Source organism: Condylura cristata, unplaced genomic scaffold (genome assembly GCF_000260355.1).
Source record: "Condylura cristata isolate star-nosed mole 26May11 unplaced genomic scaffold, ConCri1.0 scaffold00031, whole genome shotgun sequence".
In the NCBI taxonomy this organism is placed as follows: Eukaryota; Metazoa; Chordata; class Mammalia; order Eulipotyphla; family Talpidae; genus Condylura; species Condylura cristata.
The window spans coordinates 2,261,380-2,284,898 of NW_004567132.1; the positions used below are offsets into that span (position 1 = coordinate 2,261,380).

General features: G+C 41.0%; 2 protein-coding genes across 5 annotated transcripts in view; one reads left to right on the forward strand and one right to left on the reverse strand.

Moving 5' to 3' along the window:
- EML6 (echinoderm microtubule associated protein like 6) overlaps positions 1-10,565 on the forward strand; it is a 269,788-nt gene extending 259,223 nt beyond the window's left edge. The window contains exons 32-41 of the mRNA XM_004691400.2: positions 63-271; positions 1,125-1,282; positions 1,882-1,996; positions 3,876-4,064; positions 5,212-5,384; positions 6,168-6,330; positions 7,622-7,725; positions 8,370-8,523; positions 8,857-8,957; positions 10,455-10,565. Coding sequence (XP_004691457.1) covers positions 63-271; positions 1,125-1,282; positions 1,882-1,996; positions 3,876-4,064; positions 5,212-5,384; positions 6,168-6,330; positions 7,622-7,725; positions 8,370-8,523; positions 8,857-8,957; positions 10,455-10,479 — 1,391 coding nt within the window. The 3' untranslated portion in view covers positions 10,480-10,565. The remainder of the gene's footprint in view (positions 1-62; positions 272-1,124; positions 1,283-1,881; positions 1,997-3,875; positions 4,065-5,211; positions 5,385-6,167; positions 6,331-7,621; positions 7,726-8,369; positions 8,524-8,856; positions 8,958-10,454) is intronic.
- Positions 10,566-12,419: 1,854 nt separating this feature from the next.
- Positions 12,420-23,519, reverse strand: part of RTN4 (reticulon 4) — a 60,819-nt gene continuing 49,719 nt past the window's right edge. For all 4 annotated transcript variants that reach the window (XM_004691403.2, XM_004691402.2, XM_004691401.2 and 1 more), the window contains 5 exons: positions 22,202-22,340; positions 15,396-15,465; positions 14,379-14,425; positions 14,179-14,237; positions 12,420-13,409 (listed from right to left, as the gene is read on the reverse strand). In XM_004691403.2, the coding sequence (XP_004691460.1) occupies positions 13,367-13,409; positions 14,179-14,237; positions 14,379-14,425; positions 15,396-15,465; positions 22,202-22,340 (358 nt within the window). In that variant the 3' untranslated portion in view covers positions 12,420-13,366. The remainder of the gene's footprint in view (positions 13,410-14,178; positions 14,238-14,378; positions 14,426-15,395; positions 15,466-22,201; positions 22,341-23,519) is intronic.

Below are 23,519 nucleotides of genomic sequence, written 5' to 3' on the forward strand. Positions count from 1 at the left end.
AGCTGACTGCCTGGCACAGATGCAGGGCCAGCCCACCTCACCAGATACTCTCACTCCCACAGGTGCCAAGGTTGCCAGCCGAGGGGGTCATCTGGAGCGCATTTTTGTGGTGGAATTCCGCCCTGACTCAGACACACAGTTTGTATCGGTTGGGGTCAAACATATGAAGTTCTGGACCTTGGCTGGCAGCGCCCTGCTTTACAAGAAAGGCGTCATTGGGTCCATGGAGGCCGCCAAGATGCAGACAATGCTCTCTGTGGCCTTCGGTGCTGTGAGTTCCTGCTGGAGCTTCCCAAGATGGGACCTTGAGCCTCTGGGCATGGGTTTGTGTTGGGTTTTGGCAAGGGGAGGGGAAGGAATATGGCCAAGAAGCTGCAAAGTAGGAAGCTATTTCTACATTTTTACCTTTACTGACTTATTTGCAACCACTGTTCCCTTTTCTCAGCACACTTTAGTGAGTCGACTCTACTCACCCCCGTCTCTCTCTCTCTCTCTCTCTCACACACACACACACACACACATTAATCAGAAAAGAACCCCACTCAAGTTTATTACTCCAGGGCTCGTTCACTGACAAGGCCTTCAGGCCTGGGCTTAGTAGCCACAGAGCCCACTGGGGAACCTTTCCACCCCTGGATAGTATCCCTTCTCTTCCCAGCCCTCCTGCCCACAAATATTACCAGCCAATGCTTAGGGGGGCTGTGGATGCTATTAACCAATGCAGGTTCCCCTGGAGACATTTGAAACACAACCAACTCTTGGTCCTCCAAGAGTGGATTTGTCAGCCTCAAAGATGAGCCCAGGAAAGATGCTTCATAGACTAGATCTTACCTTTTTCCCTGCTTCACATGTGGGCAGAGTGGAAATTCATGTAAATGGGGTAGTGAAGAAGTCAGAAGCCCTAGCTAAAAAGACCTCTTTCCTATCTTGTGCTCTTTGTGGTTTCCTGCAAATTCTCTTGCCTTTCTTTGGCACAGGAGGTCAGCCTTAGTGTGCGTGTGTGTGTGTGTGTGTGTGTGTATTTCTCTGGCTCTGGTTCCTTGACACAAGAGTGGGTGGCTGGGAAGGGGCCCTGTTGAGAGCTGCTGAGGGTCCTGGTATGGAAGTTGTCCCTTTGTTTACAGAACAACCTCACTTTCACTGGTGCCATCAATGGAGATGTGTATGTGTGGAAGGACCACTTCCTCATCCGCCTGGTGGCCAAGGCTCACACTGGCCCCGTCTTCACAATGTACACAACCCTTCGGGATGGACTCATAGTGACCGGTGGAAAAGAGCGGCCGTAAGCCAAAGCTCCTCTGGGAGCAGTGGGTCTCTTGATTGGGAGAAACTGACAGAGTCTTCCCCAACTTGGAGGAAATGCAGGTTTCCGTTGTCCTGTCTCTTCTGCATCTGGGTGACCAGCCTACCCTCTCCGAGATGGCCTAAGCCACAACCTTCCAGAGTAAGAGGGAGAGAGGTGGTTTAATGGTAGTGTAAGAAATGGAAAGGGTCTTGACTAGACCAGAGTGACTTCCTGTTCATAAAGTGTCGCTCTCAACTGATTGGGAGATGTGAGAAGAGATGCCAGAGGTTCCAGTGGGGACAGGAAGATTGGGAAATGAAGCAGAAAAATAGGAGAAACACCTCCCCTTTGAGCTAATAAACACATAGCTTGATTTTCTAGATTACAGTTCTCTTTCCTTTCAAGATAGTGGCACTTGAAGGCAAGTCAAGAAACTGCCAAGTTCTGTTGACCTGTCAACAGAGTCAAAGCAAGGTCACCCTGGAGGGTCCGTCATGCTGGCCCTGGTGGCCATTGCCCTGATGAGATGACTGGGGGGGAGGGGCACGGGCAAGTTTAGCTGCAGGCTGACATGCCAAGTTCCTCTTGATTTGTAGGACCAAAGAAGGCGGTGCTGTGAAACTGTGGGACCAGGAGATGAAGCGCTGCCGGGCCTTCCAACTGGAGACAGGACAGCCCGTGGAGTGTGTGCGCTCTGTGTGCCGTGGCAAAGTGAGCACAGACACTGGGCCCCCGCCAGGGCTCGGAGTCCAGGGAGAGTCTACTGCTTTCTCTGTGCTTGTTTGTTGAATCCTTAGGACAGACCTCCAGCGTGTGACTTACCTAGAGCAGGGAGGTAGCCCAGCAGTCAGACCTGGGTGGCTCTCAGCAGAGCTGGCTGTGTGGCCTTGGGCATGTCACTCAGCCTTTCTGTGTCCGGCACACGGTTGCTGTGAGGACACATGCCCCAGGTCTCCTCAGTGTCTCATTTGGCCTTGCACTGCCCTCGCTCAGCAGATGTTAGGTACTATTGTGACAGAGTGATAATTCACTATGACACAGGAAGTAATTTGCCCAGGCCAGGGTGGTACAGCCAGTCGGAGGAGACCAAAGACCTCCCCAAACTGTCTAATTCAAAACCATTGGTACTCAGGTCATGCCTTAGCTAAATGTCAAAAAAAAAAAAAAAAACTGGAGTTTCCAAACGTTAGAAATATTCAGGTTCCCACCCACAGCTGCAAAGTCAGAATTCCATGGATGGACCCTGATGTGTGTTTTCCTTCTTCTTTTTTTTTAATTCTCTGGGAGATTCTAGAGCACTTGAAAACAAATGTTCATTTAAAACCTTATATACATATATTTTAAATTTTATAATAGTTTATTTTTACATATTTTTGTGCATTTTTCCATCTCAGTTGCAATCCCCTTGGGTTTCCCATCACCAAATTACCCGTGTGCCATCACCATAGTCCAGTGCATTTCCCTTCCCCCACTGTTTTTGATCCCATTCCCCATTCCACCCCTATAAAATGTCTCTGGTATTTAGTTGTTCATCATTATCATTATTTTTCTTGCCTGTTCCATTATATTCCTGCTATGAGAGAAACCATCAGTATTTTTCCTTTTCTTTCTGGCTTATTTCACTGAGTATGATCTTTTCCAGCTCCATCCATGTTGCTGCAAAAGACATGTGTTGCTTTTTTTTGGTTGCTGAGTAATATTCCATTGTGTATATGTACCGCATCTTATTAATCCAGTCATCCATTTTTGGGCATTTGGGCTGTTTCCATGTCTTTCCAATTGTGAATAAAGCAGCAATAAACATGGGGGTGCAGGTATCTTTTTGAATCAGTGAAAAACCTTATATACATATTTAACTTGGCATCAGTCTAATCATTTGCTTTCTGGGTGTTTGCCATAAAAAAAGACAGACTTGACTTGGAGTTTCCATAATTCATTCCAAAAGGAATGTTTTTGGTAAATTTAATTTTTAGAGCAATGAAAATCACCTCAAAAGGGCCACTAGGCATATGGCGATGCAGCAGAAATGGGCGCAGAGGTGGGGCCAGCAGCCCACAGTGTTCACTGGTGCCCTGCAGTAGGAACTTGGAAAGGTTGGAGCTGCCTAAGAGCAGAAATTGACTGTCCTGCCCCATAGTGAATGTTCTAGCAGAAACTGGATGATGAAAAACTGTGTACTAAAAGGTGGCTGACAGAGAAAAGGCAAAGAAGTCATTAAACCATGGACAATATAGTTAAAAACAAAATGTCTTAACTTCCTGTTTTACTACAAGTATCAGCAAAGTGCTTCCCAAGTTGCTCTAAGAGTGTTATTTGTAAGATGCTTTTAATTGTGGAAAAATGTAGATAACATAAAATTACCATTCTGCCATTGCAAAGAGTCTAACTCAGTGGAGTTACGTGCACTCACGGTGCTGTACAGACATCACAGAACTGTTCTTCTCCTGCAGAACTAGCACTCTGTACACACTAAACCATAATGTTCCCTCCTCTAGTCCCCACCACGACCATCTTGTCTACTCTAATGACACCTTATGTAGAAATCATAGGGTATTTGTCCTTTTTACTAATGGTGTTTTTATTACAACAGGGAAAAATTTTAGTGGGAACTAAAGATGGAGAAATAATTGAAGTTGGTGAAAAAAATGCTGCTTCTAACATCCTGATTGATGGACACATGGAAGGGGAAATATGGGGCCTGGCCACTCACCCCTCAAAGGACATTTTCATTTCTGCCAGCAATGACGGCACAGCCAGGATCTGGGACCTGGCTGACAAGGTAAGGAAAGGGCTGTGGGTTCTACAAGTGGGCCTGTCCTGCAGGCGCTGGACTAGACGGGCAGAGGGAGGCCGAACTGTGGAGGGAGGCTGGGGAAGAGATCAGCTTCAGGTCAGCAACTGATGAGCTTAATAATAACAGCAGTCCTATTCATACAGACAGATCTGTTTATCCTTCAGGAATAATCTGACTGAGAATGATATTCTCTCATCTTGACAAGACTCGCAAAACCTAACAAGTAAATAAGTCATCTTCCCTAGATGAGGAGACTAAAATAACTCAAAATGTCAAATGTTCCCAAATACAACATTTCAGTCAAAGTCCCAACAAGATTTCTCTTAGAGATTGGGAAAGCAATTTAAAAATTCATCTGGAGTGGAAGTATAAAATAACAGTGAAAAGCCTGAAAAAAATAAATGATTAGTGTTACCAAGCTTATCTGAAACCAGTTCTTAAGTTCTAATAATGCAAACATTTTATTTCAAGATGACTTGTAAATGTTATGCTTTCAGTGTGAACTCAAAGAATAGACTTACAAAAACCTAAGTTTGGTTGTTAATGTTGAAATTAGCTGTCATGATTATTTGTTATAAACAGTAACCATTTATTTAATACGGGGATAGAAGAGGCCTCAACAACCTTGCAAGGTCAATATTTGTATTGATTCTTTACAAATGGGAATATAGAGAAGTAACTTGTTACAAAATGCCCATCTGTTGATAGAGCCAGGATTTAGGATTTGAACAAACAGATGCAGAAGCTCAAACGCTTCCTCCTCAGCACGAGCTTGGCAAGGAGTCGCTCTCCCTCCTGCCTGTTTCTCATTAGTTGATGCAAATGGTGTGTGTGGCTGCTGTTGTGCCACGCTGCAGAATTGAGGCTTGTAACAGAGGCCTTAGAAACTCAAAGTCTGGAATGTCCATTACCGAACCATTTATAGAAAACTTCTCCAGCTCTTGCCCTAAAACCACTTGTCTGTTAAACTGCTATGGTCAAAACATGTCACCAAAGCTCAGCATTTGGGGCCGGTTAGTGTAAGAAGTAAGAAATTTGGAAACGCCCAGGCCGTCTGACTGCTCTAGCAAGGGTGCAGGGTCCCCTGAGAGCGGCTTAGGAGGCTGAGCTCAGGTGATCCTGTGTCTCGTAGAAGCTGCTAAATAAGGTGAACCTGGGCCATGCGGCCAGGTGTGCGGCCTACAGCCCTGATGGCGAGATGGTGGCCATTGGCATGAAGAATGGAGAGTTTGTCATCTTGTTGGTGAACAGCCTGAAAGTTTGGGGGAAAAAACGAGACCGGAAATCTGCTATCCAAGATATCAGGTACATATTTACTGATGTAGGCTTGAAGGTGAAGGGTGGGCATTTTCCTACCCAGCAGTTCTGATTCTAGAGAGCAAGGGCTGGGATGAGAGAGGGTTCCTTTTAATGAGCCAATGATGAAAGGAGACCCTCTTATGTATTAATTCTCAGACATGTCTTTGCTAATTTTACCAAGTTAAGAGTATAGTAAAAACGTCTTTAAATACCCTTTCACAAAAAGCTGCAGACAACCATTTCCTTCCTTCTATGATGCAGTGTGAGAAGCCAGGAGCCAAGGCTGGTGTGTTGAAGACTGAAACACCACATGCACACAGCAGCAGGCAAGCGCAAGGGCTTGTTTAAAGACATAGACCAGCTCCAGCCAGCAACGAGCAGGCCTTTGATGATTTATGTAGGATAGGTGAGAAGCGGAGTAGCTCCCACGCAGCTAAGGTCCCAAAAAGGGTTGCCACCAGATGAAAACATCAGGGGTTTTATAGTTATGCTCATGTTTTGAGCCTAGGAAATGAGCTGTAGGGGTCATGAGTTCCTTGGCCACTGTCCTAACATAGTCGATGCTAGTGTTTTGAACTTTTTTTCTTGTTATTGACGTTCCCTCCTGTTATATCTCCTGAGCCTCAAGTCTCTATCTTCCCCTCACTTCCATGGGATTTGATTCAGAGCAGGTCCATAGAATGTAGAAGTTGCTCAAAGTGAGACATGAAGTGAGAACTCATTGCCTTTGAGCAGACCACCCCCCAACAACTCTCCTTATGGACCATGCTCTTGGTTTGCTTTCTCTAGAATCAGTCCTGACAGCAGATTCTTAGCCATTGGTTCTTCTGAGCACACAGTTGACTTCTATGACCTCACTCAGGGTACAAGCCTGAATCGCATTGGCTACTGCAAAGATATCCCAAGCTTTGTCATTCAGATGGATTTTTCCGCAGATGGCAAATACATTCAGGTATATGCTTTGGGATTAGTGATATCTGGGACAATCAAAAATAACAGTAATAAAGGGCCCTCCCTGGTGACACAGTGGGTTACAGCACAGCACTAAGAAGCTAAAGCCAGTTCAGCATGAGTTCAATCCCCGCCCCAGAGGTGATCCACATGGCGCGGCAGCAGACCTCTCCTGACCCACCCGCTATCCCCTCAGCAGTGTGCTTGTCAGTCTGCCTGTGCTGCTCCCCACTCTGTGTCTAGTGAATCCTCTCACCACCCTACACCTCTGGCCTATACCCCACTTCTGTACACATAAATAAATCTTTAAAAAAATAACAGTAACAATAATGAGAGCTTTATTAGTTGAGTGATTACTATGGGCCAGGCAGTATGCTAACTTAACGATCACAGGGACCCTTTAAATACTATTACTTTTCTCCTAGTTTGTAAATGCACAGGCTTAGTGTGTTTAAAAAAGTTGAATGCAAATTTAAAGTAGTTATTCTTCAATAAGAAGAGAACACAAACTATGACCATCTCTAATCTTCCTCTCTCAAGCTTCCTAACTTCCACTTCTCTGGGGTGGCCGCTGTTCCTATATTGCTATTTTACACTTGTGCATTTCCCTTCACTGGGGACCTTGATTGTAGACAGATGGGCCTAGAGAGTTTGTCATTGGGTCCCAGGTGGAACCGACCAGTGGGAAGGGATTGAGGCCCGATCTCTGGGATTCACAGCTGGAAACCCAACAGTGGTTTCTCCAGCACTTCAAAGAAACATGCCTTTGTGCATTTGCACATTCACTGTGAAAGGTCAGACATGTTTCTCCATCAAATAGTTCCTGAACTAGGCACTATGGTGGACTTTGTGTGGGCACACCAGGCCTGGGCCTCTGGAGCTTGCTGTGTCATGGGGATGACAGGCATTCAACTGATAATTACAAAATATATGTGTAACTCCAAGTTGTGATTATGTGCCAATGGGGAAAAGCACAGCGTGCTGTGAGAACACTTAACAGGTGCTGAATTTAGATTTACTCTGTTTCTACACAAGTGATATTTAAGCTGAGGTCTGTAGGATGTGAGGAGGCAGCCAGCAAAGAGGGGCAGGAACGTTTCCAGCCATCTGTGTGGAGGCCTGCAGAGGTGGGAAGGAGCTGAACTCACTCCCTAAATAGTGGGAAACTCTGGGGTGGCTAGGTTAGTCCTGGGGGAGCAGTGTGTGCACCAGTGTCTGAGAAACAGCTTGCCAGAGAGCACATTCCTTAGACTGGGAAGAAGGCAAATGGACACGGTTCCCTCCCCTGGCAGGTGTCAACAGGAGCCTACAAGCGTCAGGTACATGAAGTCCCCTTGGGGAAACAGGTAACTGAAGCTGTGGTCATTGAGAAGATCACCTGGGCCTCCTGGACAAGGTAATGAGGAAAACACTTCTGGGGAAAGGTCATAAGGGATTTCTGGTCATAGATTCAGCTTCCCGGTTTAGGTTTGGTTGGGGTCTGAGCTAGCTCAGACATGGAGTTATTTCTTTGGGGAGTTACTAGTCGGAAGCTTCTTGGCATTAGTTTGAATCACAGCTTGATCTGACCTGGCCTTTGGAAACATGGAGAACCTCTTAGTGTAATCCATCCTGTAAATCCTTAACCCCATCGTTAAGTTCTAACAGAAACCACCTCCAGGCTCTTGGTTAGCCCAGGTGCCAGGACGAGGCGGGAAGCCCCAGGCAGAAAACACTGCCTTGCCAATTCAAGAGAAAGGGGCAACCCCCCTGAAATCTGGAAACCTCACTCCTCCCCCAAACATGCATATGCTCAGGACCTATGGGGTGCTGGGAGGGAATCAGAGATGGACTTTTCTCTGGGGTGTAAGGAACCACAGCAGAGGAGAACAGTAAACACTGGGGCAAGTGTCCAGAGGTGGGAGACAACAGCTTTCATACCCAAAGAGCCCTATGACCTTACAGATTCATGCAAAATATTCCTCGTGTCCCTGGGTAAGGATGGCTGACTGCAGAAAGCTGCCTCACACCTCCTCCTAACACCTCTTCCTGTTGGAACAGCATTCTGGGAGACGAAGTCATTGGCATCTGGCCACGAAATGCAGACAAGGCTGATGTCAACTGCGCATGTGTGACCCATGCTGGCCTGAACATTGTCACAGGAGATGACTTTGGGCTGGTGAAGCTCTTTGATTTTCCATGCACAGAAAAATTTGTGAGTCTTCCTTAGAGTAACCTCCCTGTACTGCCCCAGGCTGTCTTCCTCTGCAGTCTGAGTTAGAGATCACTCTAGAATTTAACACAAGAGGAATCTTTTCCAACTCTGGAGATCTGGCAACACCTTTTTAGCAACCTTTGGAGAAGCCAGAAGGTAGAAAGGAGGGTAGACAAAAAGGCCACAAGTGAGGCAAGAATGAGACAGGAAAGTCAGCACAAGTACGGCTAACAGGCCAAATGGGAATCCCATGAGTTGAGAAAGGTTCTGGGATGAGGGGAGTTACTGGGAGAAGGGGCCTCTGAGCCATCTATATTCACTTTTGCTTCACAGGCAAAACACAAGCGTTACTTTGGTCACTCAGCTCATGTTACGAACATCCGTTTCTCTCATGATGACAAGTACGTGGTCAGCACTGGAGGAGATGACTGCAGGTAGCAACCTCATAAACCTGCTGATACCCCAAGCTCGACCCTTACCCCCTCACCCCCTCTTTACCTCAGGCATCCCTAGAGTCAGCCCTTCCCAGGGGCCTGGTAAAGGACTGATGTGAGTAGTAAGCAAAACTTGATGAGTCCTAATGAAGACAAGGACTTTCTAAAAACAAGGTGCTTAATCTCAAAGCCCAAATCTTCACTGGCTAGTACCCAGCGAGCACTGTCCCCGGGTTGGTGAGAAGCCCAGGAGGTGGGGCACCTACTCCAAGCATTGCCCGGTTGAGGGAAACAAAAGCCGGTTTACTAGGGCCTCCTAACAGTTCGTGGCATCATTGCATATCACCAGATTAGAATGACTGTGTTCCGAGGTCTTATACGAACTCCCAATTGATCACTGGTTCTTAAATGATTCATCTACAACCGAGATCTTTAAATATCAGTAATATAGATCACAAGCCACCCTGAGAAATACGCCCAGCAAGGGTCACCTGACTAGACACAAGCTTGGATGAGGAGTGCATGTTAGCCCCAGTGCTAGTCAGCAGGACCCAAGTATGTGGGCTCCTGAGCTAGAGCTGCTTTGGCCCAAACTGCCACTCAGTGAAATGGGCCTTTGCTCTCCCTGCACCACTTTTTTAAATTTGGAGTGTGGTGAAAGACGTGGTTATTCTGAGTCACTCAGCTTCTCCACATTTGACAGTTGAAGGGCTTTATGGAAATACAAATAAACTGGTTTCTGTTTAGCCCAAGCTAAAGTCTTGGGGAGCAGAGAGTGAAGAAATGCATGCACTTGGGTATTTTTTAATAGCTTGCGTGAATTTATATAGAGTACATGTAGAGAATTTCAACTCATTTTCAGGTAAAACAAAAATCACTGAAGAAAACTGACCCACCAACAGCTTCCGGTGCCAACAGCTGCTGGCACCGGACCCCTTGAGACAAAACTGGCAGCAGCTCCCTCAGAAATGTAATCACCCCTTCAAACAGCACCAGCGCCAGCCAAACTCTGTGAACAATCTAGCAGTAAAAGACAGCAAATTGGTCACCCCAGTGCAAAAGATATAAGGTGACTAGATTCCTATAAAAAGGTTTAGACAGCCTTTAAAACACAGGGCCCCTTGGCAATCACGGGAGCATGCTCTGACCATGGCTCTACGCTAAGCACTACAAAGTGCTCTTCTACTGTAGTGGAACTGATAAAACCATTTCAAAAGTTAACAAGGGAGATAGTGTGAAGTCAGGTTGCCAAAGTCCTCAAATTCAGCAGCCACTCAGGCTACTCAACCAGACTCAACACAACATAATAGAACTTTAAAAAAAAAAAAGGCAGCAGACCTAGAATTGATACCAAGGTCCCTAGTTTGCTTTTTGACTTCAAAATAGATGTTCTAACCATCAGCTGAGCTTCACTCGAGTACTCTGCAGGAATTGTTTTCTGTCATTTGATAAAAAGCATGTCTAGCCATGCAAAGTAACTATGGTCTGCTTTTTCAGTGTATTTGTGTGGCGATGCCTATAAATGCCAGAAACCTCTTCTACTGCTGCTGCTGCTGCTGCTCCCACCCAGCAACTGCATAGGCAGTGACGAAGGGTCCTCAACCACTAGCCAGCTGCTGGGAAGCACCCCGATGCTGCAGGCTGCATAACTCTCTAAGTGCTGGTGAAGTGGTGTGGCTGCTCCCATCGTCTGGAGTTTCCAAGAGTATAATGCCAAGAAAGAAGGTCAGTTCTAGATGTTCAAACTGCTTGCCTCTGAGACTGAAAACTGTATGTCCTGACAAAAAAAAAATGCTGATAATGTAGCCCTCTGACAAAATTTAAAGCCTCAGTTACCCTAATATGTAGCTTTTGATTTGCAACAAAACTTTTACAAAAGATGTTTTGCTATTATTTCTATATACTTTAAATACATTCATTTTTACAAATAAGTTGACTAAGACAATTTAAGTTAGATGTAAGAAGTCCTAGAAATATTGATAGTTTGTTCTCCATACTTAGCTTTCAAAACCAAATGAGCCATGTATAAAAAAGTTGAGAAACTTAATTTTGTAATGTTTCATTTGCAGAGTTTTATATCCATTAAGTGCCTTTGAAAGTTTCTAGTTGTGTGGGCTGCCATCTCACCTCCCACAAATTGTCTCCTTTAGAAATATGGTGCTAAAATCTCCAAACTGAGGAGGGCTACAAGACCCTTAGCTGATTCCAGTGTCACCCACGTCAGTTGTTTATGTCAAGGCTTCCTGAGTGAGAAATATGTTACCTACTTAGGAAATGGTGGCTCTAGGGAGGTGAGCAGGACGGAACTTAAATTCAGGAGGAAGGAGGTAGAACAGGTTTTTGTTAGTTTAGTGCCAAACCTACGAATCCACAATAGAGTTGAAATAAAATCAACCAACTATAAGATGGAAACACACAAACAAAAAAAACCCTCAAGTGGGTTTAAATTTGTCACATTAAACTTAAAAATATTAATAACTGAGGTGACTGGACATGGTGCTGGGTTTATCACTCCCAGAGTGCAGGATACTTGGTTCCACTGATTTGCTTCAAGTCACATCATGCCTGGGTAAGTTCAGACTGAGTTGATAAATCAAGATTATAAATCAAAATAGTCTGGAGTTGCTCAGAATTGGCTGGATGACAACATTGGCTGTGACTTGGCCATTAACCCAGACATCCCAGACCACCTCGGTCACACTTTACAGCTGGCCCAGCTGCCATGGAGGGGTCTGCTATGCACTGGATGGCAGGCCGGGGCTGGGGCTCAGCACAGACACACCAGTTAAGTCTTTATGGTCAGTGAATTAAGTTCTGAATATTGTGTTAGTATTCGCAGTTCTCTGTTTAGAAATTTTCAAATAGATTAACATTTACCACAGAAGTGCTTCAGCATTCCAACTGGACTAGGGCGCTCATTAAGCTATTTTTATATGCCAGTTTATTAATGCCTTACATTAATCCCCTGGTATGTTGCTGGGCCCACAATCGGAGTCTGTACACAGTCCTGATCCTGTTTCCTGTAACCACGTGACTGGTGACGTGCAGGATGACCATGTCTGCCTGTATTGTACCACTGCTAACCTTTCATACTGAGTGGATCATGCATTGAAATAACAACATGGAAAAACAATGATATATGTACAACTATATCTAAACAGCAATAGTGTCTGTGTGTCAAGAAAACTTCTTAAATTTTATTTGTAAACATTTATATGGTATGATTTTATGTTAAATTATTCAAATACCAGTGCATGAATTTATTTTCAGTTATCAAAATACAAAAATCCTAACTTATCATTTTGGTATGTGTCTAATAAATTTGATTATGTAAATATGTTCTCTGTTAACTTTTGTCTTCAAAGTAAACACAGCTGCACCATAAGCCGCACATAGCTCAAGCAATGGGGGCCTTACCCTTTGCGTACCTGCTACAGCTTAATGAAACTAAAATACCAAACATAAATTAAGTCTATAAGCTTTATTGATACTTCGCTTTTACAGTTCACAATGCATTCCACAGATTTAATTCAGTACAGCTTAAACCACAATTGTATAAATCTTCATTTTATAATTTCTTGCATAACAATGTTTGATATTTGCAAACATTTTGGGAAGCATTAGATTCAGTCCATAGAGTCTGTCACAAAACTAACTACAGTAAGTCTGTGCAATGAAGTTTTTACATGAGGAGTTCTAAGTGCGTGGCATTTCAGGTTGAAAACAGATGATAGTGCTCCTGGAAGTGAATTTTCTTTTTCTAGCTTATGTGCTTTGGAACTACAGACGTTATGACCAGTGACTCTCTTGACATCAAGCACTTCAAGCACTGTGGGGCAGCCGGAAGGTAAAGGTCAAAGCTTTGTGAAACACTATATATAGATATATATATAATCTATATTTACTTATATTGGCAATTAATATAACAGTAAAATTCACAATACACCTAGAACATACCAGAAAGGCAGCTTCTAATTATCTGCCTTAGTGGTATGATCTCGCCTAAACATTTCATTTCAGACAATCTGCATCAATCTACACAGACCATACACAGTGCACAAACTGTGGGAAAAAAGTTATGTTTTTCAGCTCCATTTTCTCTGCAATTCCCCAAATACAGCAAGACTATCTCCAAAACATACAGCTTTCTCGGATCGTTTTTATTTACCAGTGCCTCCTATAGGTAAAACAAATATGATTACGGTTTAAATCCATACATAGCAGCTTACAATACTTAAGATGCACACATGGCAGTCAGACAGGTAATTCTCCTGACACTGCGTTGCTAAAAATAAAGATCTGTAAAACTGCACTGCAATGTCAAGGCTTCATTCTTCCCTGGCCCTCCCCCATGTAATCAAATGAATATCCCCTTAAAGATAAACTACTGTTAATTATTTCAGGCTTTTTCATTCAGCTTTGCGCTTCAATCCAGGGATTTTTGCTTGGATTCTACAAATGAGAAGGAGGGAAAAATAGGTAAATGTAAGTACTTAAAATTTGTGAAGTATTTGTTTAGTCCTTCAAATATCATTCTACAAGAGTAATAGGACTTCCTTATTAACAACTTTCACGTCCTGATAAATGCATTGTAAACTGAAAAGATAAGCTAAGAAAATGGATTTAGTATACCCACCTTAGGCGCGCTCAGTATCAGCCTACTGTTGGGCAAAACCAGCCCCAATAAACACGAAGCCTGTTTATCATAAAGAGCTGGTCACATACTTGATGAGACTTCATACAGAATAGTGCGTGCTGGTTTGCTAGCTTTGGGGTTGCGTGGCTAACGGAGCTTGTGCTCTGCAGCCTCTCTACTCTCTTTGCACCAAGAAGGTAACAGAGTATGTCCATAACCCAAGAAAAGACCAGAATTTGAAGCATGGTTTCCATTACATGTATCCACTTTCACACCATCATTAAGCTGGGAACCTTTTATACTTGAATATTGCTTAGCTTACACAAGACACGAAATCCTACGGCTGTTAAACTACAGGCTGTAATTATGCCACATTTGCCTTATTTACTAGACTTAAATACACATAGCAAACCCAGAAATTAATGACTCAACTGTTAGAAATTTTTTTAGCAACTCTGATGTCACACTTTAGGTCTGATGGAGATCTGCTACTCATTAAGCTCTAAACGTAGACCTAGGATACTACAACCAAGTCCAGGGCGCCTTCTCCTTAGTATAAAAAAGTTGCAGATTTAAAATACTTACTTAGCCATAGCATCTTTAACATTCTTATTTGCAAGTCCTAGATAGTGATCTATCTGTGCCTGAAAGAGAAATGTGTGAGAATGATTAGAAAATTACCACTGCTAAAGAAGCTGGTTAACCATTACTGTGTTCTAACAATTGGGTAAGTTCCACTTAATAGAGTAAGTTCTCTGTCCTGAAGTCTACCAATGAGGAATTACCTGATGCCGTTCATAAATAACTGGAACGCTGAAGAGTGAAATCAGAGCTGAAAAAGTAAATACACAATCTCTTAGAAAGAGTGGTATGACTTTGGGAAAACTAAAAAATTCTCAAAATGGCAAAACTTTAAAGTAAACACCCAAGACTCTCCTAACTGCCACTGCTTATGGGGAGTCACTACCCAGGCAAGGGGAGAATTACTCAAGGGGGACGGCAGGACCCATTCTAGCTTCAAATGATATCACACAGACTATGTAGTATAGCAATCCCTGATGAGAGGTGAGTGCACCCCGTCAGATAAGACTGCCCTGTGTCTGGTTAGCTGGAACGGTCTTTAGAACAAAGGTAGCATTTCATGGCCCAGCAATTCCACTCCTGGGGATCTACCCAAAGGACACAAAAGGATACATGCACCCCTATGTTTATTACAGCACTATTAGGATAGGGAAAACCTGGAAACAACCCAAATGGCCAAAGGAGGTGTGGTATAAATTCACAATGGAATACTACTCAGCAACCAAAAAAAGATAAACCTATGCCATTTGCAGCAAAATGAACAGAGCTAGAAGGGATCATGCTCGGTGAAGTAAGTCAGAAGAAAAAAGAAAAAATATTGAATGGTTTCACTTATGGGAGGAATATATAAGAGAACCAAGTAAGAAATAGGGAAACAAAATTGTACTGCTACAGACAATTATAAATCAGAGATATCTTACAGGGGAAAGGGGCAAACAGGGATCGGGAAGAGGGAGGGAGGAATGTGGGGGACTATGGTGATGACAAGTGGGCGAAGGGGGGGGGACATTGTTTTTAAATAAACGAAATGTAAATAGAGATATAAATTAATAAAAAAATTTAAAAAGAACTAATAGCATTTCAATAAATTGTAACAGTTTAAAGAGATTTAAAGGTTACAATCTCAAGCACACACACTTCTACAATGAGAATACTGTCCTCTAAAATGCTTGACAATCTTTTTAATACAAATTTTCATTCCAAAGATTTTGCTGACTCACCCAAAATCAGAAGTGTCAGACCATTAAACAAGGCACCAACATAGGTAAATACCCACATCAACACTGCAAACTATAAGAAAATAATGTTAGCTTATTGAAAACAATTCAAGTAAAGTTTTCTGGTAAAGATTTCAAATAAAAGCATCCCATTTACATGCTAACATATTAGACATAGTCCTTGGAGATTTGGTAAAGTAGTAACATATATGCCCCTTTAAGTTACCAATCAGTATTTCAGAATCCTAATCAAAATAATAGATTTTATCCACTTTCTCTAGACTGCACTACCAACATCAGAAAACATGGCAATGGTAGATCCTCCCCGTCCCCAGCTCTAATAGCACCTAGCTTTTAAATGGGAAGGCTGAAAAGATATTATGAGAATTAGCTACTAAAACTGATTTGAAAAGTACTAACAGATTAAATCCTCATAAATAAGCTGAATAATTCAGACAATAAAATCTCAAATAGCTAAATAAGCAACAATAAGACAGTGCTTATTAGGGAGACTAGCTCCAGGTACCAGTTTATCACCTCAACCCTAGACTAAGGATTTCTCAAGTTTTTATAGTTATGATTAAAACTGATCATTATTCTTTTATTTAAACATGAGTACAGTTTTGTATTCTTCATTTATGCCAGGCAATGTTTAAAACACTTTGAAAATACAAACTCACTGATTCTTAACTTCATGAGGTTAAGTGAAATATTACCACAGCAGATGCAGACATAGAGAATAAAAGCCGGATAGGCAAACTGTTTTTAGAAAATGTTAGGTGTTGTGAGCCCCTTAGTCTGTCATATTATCCTCTGTTATATCTAAATACCAGCCTTTAAAAAATATATAAAATACGGGCCCTCCCTGATGGCGCAGCGGGTTAAAGCACAGCACTGAGAAACTAAAGCCACTTCCGCATGAGTTCGATTCCCGCCTGCCCCGGAGGTGACCACATGGCACGGCAGACCTCTCCTGACCCGCCCGCTGCTCCCCTCAGCAGTGTACTTCGTCCATCTGCCTGTTCTGCTCTCCACTCTGTCTCTGGTGACGCCTCTCACCACCCCTGAGCCTCTGGCCTGTACCCCAGTTCTGTATGTAAAAATAAATAAATAAATCTTTAAATATATATATATATATAATCCATTCTGAGCTCCCAAGATATACAAAAAGAGGCCATGAGCTCAATCCGCAAGAGTCTGATGACCCTTAATCTAAAATTTATTTTTTCTCCACATATTCATTCTTTCAGAAAACTCAAAAACACCTTACTGATTACTATCCCTGCCTATAGCAGGGATTCACACATACTAGTAAGCAAATTATTGCAACTCAGGAGAACACTGAATTCTTCCACCAACTGTCTGTTCTACAAATAACACTGGCATTAACCCCCAACAAAATTTATTGTTCAAGTGTATAAATGCCAAGCATAACACCTGTCAATGGCAAAGAATCAAAATTTAAATGCTGTACTGGTCTTAGCAACCACTTGAGCACCACTGGTAGGACGGACTGAAGCACAACTATCGTCAACAAGCCCTTCCTTGCCAGTCTTACAGACCTCTGCTGCAGAGCTAAATATAACCTGTACTTGAGCAGTTAACTGTAGAGCAGCAGAGCTATTTTTACATATCACATCCACAAGTCTAAAGGAAAGAGTCAACCTTCCATATTTTAAATAAATAGCTTTAGCAATAACCTTACCCATGATACAAAATTCAGACATTCACATACACAAGTCACTGATAACAAGGCCTCACTCCAAATCCACAAGGAAAGCCCAAAACTTCACACAGGACCATGTGAGGGGGTCAAATGTCATGTGGAGGACACTCCTAAAAGCTGTTTTTCTCCAGGCAAAGATAAAAACTTCAACAGGAGGTTTGAGAAGGCCTGAGGTATACCGATAGAAATACCTCAAGTAGGCAACCACATTCTAGCTTCACACTGTTGCCATGGAAGTATTTCAGGCCAGCATTTTCCCATTTTAAGAGAAACCAGAAATTCACATCCCTATGTGCTATCACAGAATTTTTAAACATTTCAGCAAAGTCTGGAGAAAATTTAACACTTTGGGTGCCCAAAACAAAACACTAGGTGAGGGCTTATGGAGAATGATAGAGGGCAGCAAGGGGCACTAAAACTGGCCAAAGACACTGCCCAATGGTTTACTGGTCACTGCCTGAGTTACAACTCATCCTAAATCCACATTAAATACATTATCCATGAAGAAGTGGGAAATCAAGATACAAAAAGTTAAGCCAATAACCAGACAGGTCACTGATCTCAGATTTATTTGATTCCAGAATCTGCTCTGCTGTAAAACTACCTACAGAGCAACATTACTACGGATTCATCACAAATGTGCATGCTACCGTAAGAGGCATAAAAAGGTCACTGAGCATTTTAAAGAAGGAAACAGGCAGCTCTTGTTGTGCAACTACAAATTTCATGTTACTCCATGATGAATAGCTGATGCACCACATACAGCTGATGCATAATTTAACTAGATTAAAGTTCACTTCTTTGGGCAGCAATGAGGCTGGAGAAACACACTGCAAATAGGATTTAATAAATAAATATGGAAAAAAGGCGAAGGCCATGTCTTTTTTCCAGGGAAACAAGGCTATTAAGTTTATGTCTGTATCACATACCTCATTAAAAAGCTCTGCAGATTTGTATTGGCTGTTTCACTTTGGGGTGGGTTTGCATTTTTTGGGGTGGGGGATGGAATAGAAGGGTGCTTAACAGAATTTCAGAAATTACTTTGGCAATACATTATTTTTTTTTCTGTATTCTTAAACAATAAAAATTTGACCTTTTAAAAACATCTTCAGTCTCCTATTTTTTCATTGAGACAAAGAAATCAGAAAGAAAACTGTCAAAATGTGCATGTTAATAACTGCATAAGAGCCTGAGGACTAGATTTTAATGTTCTTTTGGGTCACCTATTTCTGGAGTTCAGGCCTTTTTTGGCTCAATTTCAGATATAAGGTTGAATTCTAGAACATTAGGTTGCCTAAGCAGGCAACCACAGCCAGAAATTTTCTTGGAAGCAATACTAACAGAGAATTGTCACATTGAATCTTGGATTTATCATCAAAATTTCATTATAGAAAAATGAGTCTTCACCTAAAATCTGTGGTCTTGGTCTGTAGTATATAAAATCACTAAGCTCAAGTTTTGGGGTTTTAGAAGGTAATACACTCTAATAAATCTAAGAGTAATTCAAAAAGCTCCAAAACTAAGCAGGAATTTTCACAAGCTTTTCTTTTTACAGTGGGGGGTAGGAAGACAGGCAACCGGAATAAAACTATAAACCAGGGTTCATAACTAAATGTACTTTTCAATAACAGTGAATCTTCAGACATTATCTCCAGAAAAATCCTATCAGAATTTCAGGGGGTGGGGTCTTCATACCAATTATCAGTAAATTTCAACATTCCCTAGTGATCCCAAGAGCAGTCAAGACTGAGATCGTTTTAAACACAGTAAAGGTCCCTTAATATAGGAAATTACAGAATTAAACCTTAACTAGATGGTTTGTTCAACTATCTTATACTAGTCTTATGGTGGTAAAGTTATTTAAAATAAACAAGAGGCAGGTATTACGCTAGGTTAAGGTATCCAGTCTCCGACTTCTCTGATCTGAGACTAATAAACTAACAATCGCCAGATTCTCTGAGAGAGGAGAGACAACCTCCCACTCAGTCACTAGAAAACATGCCTCCTTTACTGCCACCCATCTCCTCCTCCACCTTCTGACAAATGGTGAAACAAACCCACTTTAAGAAATAACTTTTAAAATAACTGTTCAAGACTTCTGCTACAATGAAGTTTTGTACCAATATCAGAAACAAGTAGTACTGAATGGAACTGGAAATAATTTGTCAAAATAGTAACTTGCCCATTAATATTTGACAAGAATTACTACTCAAGCTATGGACATTTATAATCCTTTCTAGGCATTTAGACCCTACTAAAACTTCAAAAGATGCAAAACAAAATTTAAGAAATTTGCAGAACTTTAAAGATATTTACAGTTTATGTAAGTTAATGTTATATCCAGAGAAACATAGATTAAAAAGTAAGAAAATGTCTTTATCTGTCCAAGACAGCTACCAAAAAGAGGTGAGACCTGGAACCAAGTCCATACAATGACATTAAAAAAAAAAATTTCACTGACGCTCACCCATTGTAGTAGGACAAGATTTAACAGAATCGTTCATGCATACTGACAAGATTATATACAAAAATTTCATACCTATCACCTTACTGTCAGGAGCAAGACAGAGAGACCCGACTGTGCATTCTTAAGCCATGACAAATTTTCAAATTTAAATACAAAGTTCAATTATTTGTTAATAATCTGAAGCAGGGCCCTCCCTGGTGGAGCAGCGGGTAAAGCCAGCACTAAGAAGCTTAAGCCACTTCCACATGAGTTCGATCCCCGCCTGTCCCTGAGGAGATCCACATGGCGCGCCAGACCTCTCCTGACCAGCCCGCTGCTCCCCTCAGCAGTGTACTTCCTCCATCTGCCTGTTCTGCTCCCCGCTCTGTCTCTGGTGAATCCTCTCACCCTCCACATCTCTGGCCTGTACCCCAGTTCTGTATGAATAAATAAATAAATCTTAAAAAAAAAAATCTGAAGCAACTGTACTTATCTGGAGCCCGGAGTGAATCACCTTCTGTGGATGTCAACAAGCAGCTTTCCTAACCTTAAAACAACTACTTGGGGAAGGCCACTCAAAAGTTTTTTATCTTTTATTTACTTATCTTCTTCCCAAAATTACTGCTAACCCTTAAGGAGAAAAGTAAATCCTAATTCCTAATAGAAGCCTTTTTATTCACTCTTAGGAAACAATATTTGAAAAAACATAAGAAAACATAGTAAACATCAAGTGTTCCAGGAAGTATCTATGAGTCACTTTGGTTCCTTTTAATTAACAAAGTTACTTAGAGGCAAAAAGTTAACCGAGTTCAATTTCTGTCATTTATTTTCTTCTTCCTCAACATAATTGCTTACAAGAAAAAAAAAAGCCCTAATTTTCAAAAAAAATCTAACAATGACATTTAACAGAAAACATTTTTTGTCTCATAATATTTATTAATAAACTTCCTATTACCCTATCAAATATCTAGACAAAATAGATTCAAAAAGACTTTAAAGTATTTAATCAGGTCTCATCTAATGTGTCACACTCTTTTAACAGCTTATAGAGAACTATATGCAGATAACAATAAACTATCAAAAGTTATATTTGGATTGTAGACAAGTAGAAGCTTTAAATTCAAAGTTGTAAATCTGGATACAGGAAATCATTCCCCTATCAATTTTTTTGTTTTCTAATTTATTTCCTCAGGAATGCCTCTTCACTCAAGAAAAATGTTGAATTACAGACATGCACAGCTGCTGTAACTGCCACACTGTGTAAACATGAAGAATGGCTTGGTGTATGTCTGCTACAGTTTTTACTAAGTCTATAAAAACAACTGTCTCCTCTATCAAGCTTCACAGTGCTTTTGTTTGACGTCAACCTCACACACACTGATTTCTGACAGTCCTTCACTGTTTGAAGCTCTGCCACTATTTATATAGCCTCCCTGCCCACATCGGCACTCACAAACCCTTCACCGCAGACTACACAGCACCTTCTCAGTGAGATTCCCACATGTTCTACAAGTTATACATAGCAAGTATCACTTCCCTATGTAAGGACTGATTTGGAAGTGGTTTCTTCTAGGATTTGTGTGTACAAGATTTGACATCATTTATTCTAAAATATTTTTGTTCTCATTTGAAACCAAATAATCAAGTATCCAAAATAGCATAATCAAGCTCATATCCAATAAACTCAAAATAAAAGATACAAAATGCAAGCACAGAATAAAATACTAAATGCAAGCACTTTATACAAAAGACCTAAGTAATCAAATAAAACTAAATTATATGTACAGTTAATGTTATCCAACTCTCCACCTTGCAGAAGCACACAGCTGAAAGTAATGCCCATTTACTGGGTTATGAAGACCAAGACCAAGAAATATGTTATAAGTATTTTGAGCATTTAAACCTCTTGACTAGTTTAGAAATAACTTCATTGAGTCTAAATACCTAACCACCCTATTGCTATCATATCCTCTGCTTGGATAATAATTACACATTAGTACATATCTTTTGGAAAAGAAAAAAATTTTAATTGCCACCACACTGATTTTCTCAACATGGTTACACTGGAAATGAGTCTGTCTTAAGCAGAGTCACTGGATCTAGCACACAAAACACAAGGTCTATATAAAGGAAAAACACTGAAGTCCAGTGCTTAGGGCTTAGGGCTCAAGTTACATGACTTTATCACTAGTTCTGAGTCAGACTGAACTTGGAGAGAATTTATGTACATACAAGGTAAGGGTCTTAATAACTGTCAGGTAGCAAGATCCAAAAACCAAAGAAAATTTCCAATGAATACCAATTCAAGATTAATTGAGGTGTTTCCAAATATTAAATAATATTAAATAACATTTCAAGAGTTCAAGATACAAAATAGCTAATGTGAAGATGAAGATAAGAAATTAAATAGCAGACACTTTATGATAAGTATATTAAATTCATCACCATCTATAATATGTTTTGCTTTTAAAAGAAACTATTTTCCCTCATCTTAAATATACAGGTTCTAAATTTTAAAACATAACTGTATGTTAATATGATTTCATCTTATCATTTACTTGAATATGGAGAAAAAATTTTCACTCAACTCCTTTCACGTTAAATCTGAGTATGTCAAAAATAAGCAACTAAACTTACCTTCAGAGAGTCAACTAAATCATCAACTAAGAAGAGGCGTCTGAGTTCTTTTATTGTGCAGTTCACATGACCAAGAGCAGAATTACTATATTTCTGAATCAAGTCCTCAGATATAGCCACTTCAGATTCCAAGTATGCCCTAGAACACAAGACACATCACACAGTCACCAAGAGCAGTGGTTGTCCCTAGATGTTTGCCCGTTAGCAATTGTATATCTATAAAAAAATATTAATAAAATGTTTTACTTATAAAGCCTATTGTTTCCCAATTAAGCACAATGTAGTTCATTAATATGCTCTGTCAGTTAGTTGACTAACTTAGAAACCAACATGAATTTTGAAGATAGACTGACCTGAGGTTGACAAACTACATTATTTGAGCTGGCCTAGACATTGCTATTTAGGCTGAACTTAGGTGAGAATTAAAAGGCCTGCTACTTCCTGACTACATAATCTTGCAAAAGGCATTTCACTTTTATACATCATGAAAAATTGTAATTCCCCAAATGGAAAATTTAGATAAATATACTTTTTAAAACCCTTTCTGCTTCAAACATTACACATTCTATGGTTCCTACTTTTCAAGCAATTGTCCTACATCTTTCCTATTTCCCACTATTCACTATGCTTCAGTCAAACATGAACCATTTTAAACATTTTTACATTTTAATGTCTGTAATTCACCCGTTTCTCTAATTCACAACGTTCTCTTACACTACTGATAGCACATCCAGCCAGCCAGTACCACCTTAAATCCCACCCAAAAACAAAGTGTTTTTATTCTCTTCCCAAGACCTGACTATATAACTCAGATAATGCTCTTTTGTATTATTCTTTTAGTATTTACCATGTCTGGCCGTGAAAGATGGACAAGAATATAGATATATGCTTTTGCTACTACAGTATAGACCACTAAGGGCCAGAATATTATCTTCATTGGCACAATGATCTCTTCGGTAACTGTTATTTATTAACCAACAATGTTACAAGTTAAAAATGTTCAAAGATTCATATCTACATTTAAATCGGCAATTATTTATGCAGCTTTGAGCTTTGAGAAGTGCAAAAAAATGGCTTGATAGAAATTTAACTTGTTTACTGCCTCTTTGTACCACTGCTTTTGTCCTTACTGAAGAGAAGCTGCTCTGCCAGTAGGCACCATTGATGTCCTGTGGATAGTTACACAAGTTCAATTGGTTCTTATGTGATTTCAATGCAGGACCAAAAATTGCTTGTCGCTCTTTTCCAATGACCACCGGTGTTAGATATTAATGGCATGATTATCACCCTCATTGTGTGACTGAAGAACTAGGAAAAA